Source organism: Octopus sinensis, linkage group LG10, assembly GCF_006345805.1.
Source record: "Octopus sinensis linkage group LG10, ASM634580v1, whole genome shotgun sequence".
In the NCBI taxonomy this organism is placed as follows: domain Eukaryota; kingdom Metazoa; phylum Mollusca; class Cephalopoda; order Octopoda; family Octopodidae; genus Octopus; species Octopus sinensis.
In genome coordinates, this window is record NC_043006.1 from 79913065 (window position 1) to 79916413 (window position 3349).

General features: G+C 32.2%; 1 protein-coding gene across 1 annotated transcript; it reads right to left on the minus strand.

The window, feature by feature from the left end:
- Positions 1–690: 690 nt before the first annotated feature.
- On the minus strand, positions 691–2703 carry LOC118765230. The gene has a single exon (XM_036506969.1). It carries the CDS (start codon positions 2701–2703, stop codon positions 691–693), a length of 2013 nt encoding a protein of 670 aa, XP_036362862.1.
- Between the last annotated feature and the right edge of the window lie 646 nt (positions 2704–3349).

The following is a 3349-nucleotide window of genomic DNA, read 5'->3' on the forward strand; positions in this document are numbered from 1 at the left end:
TTAATTCTAAAGAACAACTATGTTTTTAGTGAACAGATCTTCCAGCGGATATATTCATTGATATTATTTCGAGAGCAGAAGTAACATCAATACATATTCTTGATGATAATTTTATAATTTTGTGTAAAGTTTGAATAATACTGCTACGAACAATCTTTGTTGATAGACACGATAAACAAATAAATAATCCAACAAATGAGTTCAGAATACAGAATAACAGACAAAATTCTTTAATTCTTGTAAACGTATACAGAAATGCAAATATCCATGTTAATTCCATTATAAAGAATAGTTTTATGTAAAGAATTTTTTTTGCTATGTTTGGATACATATCCTGAAGAAAGCTTACTGGCTATATGCAGACCTCTAGCGAAGAGGATAAATGCAATGATATTAACATATAAAATAATCATTACAGGGATTGCAAACAACCATAGCACACTTTTTCCATTTGTAATCCAGCGAATAGCATTTTCATATTCTGGAGAAAGTAGTATCAGTGAGATTGTTACTATTACAAGAGGGCAGATCCAAGCACATAAGCAATACAAAATAAGTCTCTTGGTACTTTATTCTTACTTTAATGTTGTGTAAGTCCTGAGAAAGGCACCAAATAACATGACATTCATTCAGATTAAATTCATACAAGTTTTGCATAACGGCAAAACTGCGGAGTTAATAAACAGAAGTTTATGTAGGTATATCTGTTGAAGTTGTTTTATGAGCAGAAGTCAAATCAACAGACTCTTTTGCGGGCAATTTTATAATTATTTTCAAATTCCGGAGAATATTGCGACGGACAGTCTTTGTTGATAGAAATGATACACAAATAAATAACCCAACGAATGAGTTTAAAATACAAAATAATAGAGAAAATTCTTCAATTCCTGTAAACGTATAGAGAAATGCGAATATCCATGTTAGTCCCATGACAAAGAATAGTTTTACACAAATGATGAACTCAGGTCTGTTATGTTTTGGTAAATATTTCGAAGAAAGTTTGCGTGCCAAATAGAGCCCTCTAGCGGTGAGGGTAAATGCTACGAAATTAAGACATAAAATAATCATTACGGGGATTGCAAAAAACCATAGTAGATTTTTTCCATTTGTAATCCAGCAATTACCATTTCCATATTCTGGAGAAAGTCCGTGATTTCCAGGAATATACTCAAATATCAGTGATACTGTTACTATTACAAGTGGACAGATCCAAGCATATAAGGAATACAATACAAATCTCTTGGTATGTTTTCCTTTACTTCGAAGTTGTGTAAATCCTGAGAAAGTGTACCAGGCATCAAAAGACATGACATTCATCCAGAAGAAAGTCGCTAGAAGGGAATAATGCATCACTATAGCTAAATATTTACACATCACTAGAGATGTAGTGATTTGTGATGAGATGAGAAAGAGAAGCTCAGCTGCAAACAATGCTGATAAAAGACTAATGAGTAATTTACCTGGTAAGGTACGGAGATCGGGTATACAGAGATAGACTATAATAGTGATTACCTGAGCCGGAATAGAGATTACGAGTCCCACTAATGTGATATAGCTCTCAGCCACGGAATATTTTGATACACCATTGATATTTGATATATTATTGGTACCATTGTTTACACAGATACTTATTATACCTTGAGAATCACGAGTGAATTCTGATTGGTTCAGCAAGCGTTGGGTATTATTTAAGTAGAGACGACCATCATTAGTAATGTAATACTCAGATTCATTTAATCTTGTTGATGTACAGTTTAGTGGAGGATGGTAGATAACTTGTCGACATTGATTGGTATTCATATCGTAGACAGCGTGCTTTGAACAGGATGGCAACTGTAGAACAGTTTCGGTTAATGCATCTCTTATCTCTAAAAAATTGGTATGATAATTGAAAAGGATTGTTAGTGAATTAAATATAGGTGTTTTAGTCTTTATATAATACAATACTCTACATTGAATTTCAGAAATCCCGTTACACGTGGCACAACCTCTATTTTTGTAAAACTTATCAGATACATATTTCTTATTATATGATATATATTTCTTATCTAAATATATTAACGCCATTGGCTCGGTCTCACATGCCATTCTTTGTTCGGTATTATTGTAATCTTGAGGACAACTCGAAATGTGTGGAATACAAGAATGCAAATAATGTTTATATTTCTCCGCCGGAGCCTTTACAATTCGCATACATCTATTGACATAATTTGATAAATTTTCAAGGCTTACATTAGATCTTAAATTACATTTATACAGAATATTCCAAAGAGTGAATTCCTCTCCATGACACAGAGCACAATACATGTTCCTGTAGAGTCTTTTACTTGTTTTACCAAAAGCGGGTATGTTTTGCAGTTGATCATCGGAGTCAGGGTTTTCACAGTTGTTTACATACTCTGCAACATCATGGTTAGGTGGACAACGGTCAAACAGATAATAATAAGAATCACTAACCATTCTACAACTATAATACATTGATGGATAGGGTTGTTTGTGATCAGAAGTGGTTTTATTAATCTTGTCAGAACAGCATTCATTATAGAGGTAGCAGTCCGGGCGGCACGAACAACGTTCAGGTACGTCATATGCAGGAGGATCAGAACACAAAGCTGGGCTGCAATTGTTGAAGAATTGTGCAAGTGATGCATCATTTGAGAACATTATAAGAGAAAGCATAAGCAACTGAAATGATGTTACCATTTTAAAAGTTATAGTAAACAATGTAATAACTGATCCTAAAAGTCTTGGTTATATATCGACATTTAAAGTCTTCAACATGAAACTTTAGCAACACTTAGAAATACAATTATTTATAATTCTAAATATATTTGTATTTCAAAAGTATTTCTATTGAGAAATGCAAGGAATTATTACTTTAGTCATAAAAAGGTAATTATCTTGCTGTAGTCATGCTGCATGTATATATTGGCACTGCTCATTAGTACAATTAACGTCAGATGTATTCAATCCGTCTAGTGGTTTTAGTTGTATAAATCGCCAAATATTTAAAAGTACCTTTGCTCCTACATGGAATGATGAATTAGTTTCAGATTTATTTTGGTTGGTAGTTAGAATATATCAATATGAAACGTTGAAAGTAAGCGCACTGGCTATCTGGTGATTTATATATGTATATATATATATATATATATATATATATATATATATATATATATATATATATATATATATATATATATATATATAGCTTATATATGTGTGTACTTGAGAAATTTTCAGGTATCTGTAAAAAAACAAAAACATTTAATAACTCACATAATACTGATCGATCTCACACACGCACGCACACACACACGCACACGCATACACCTATATACATACACAC

What these genes read in the sequence shown, in the direction of transcription:
- LOC118765230 (XM_036506969.1), bottom strand. Translation starts at nt 2,703, where the DNA reads ATGGTAACATCATTTCAGTTGCTTATGCTTTCTCTTATAATGTTCTCA.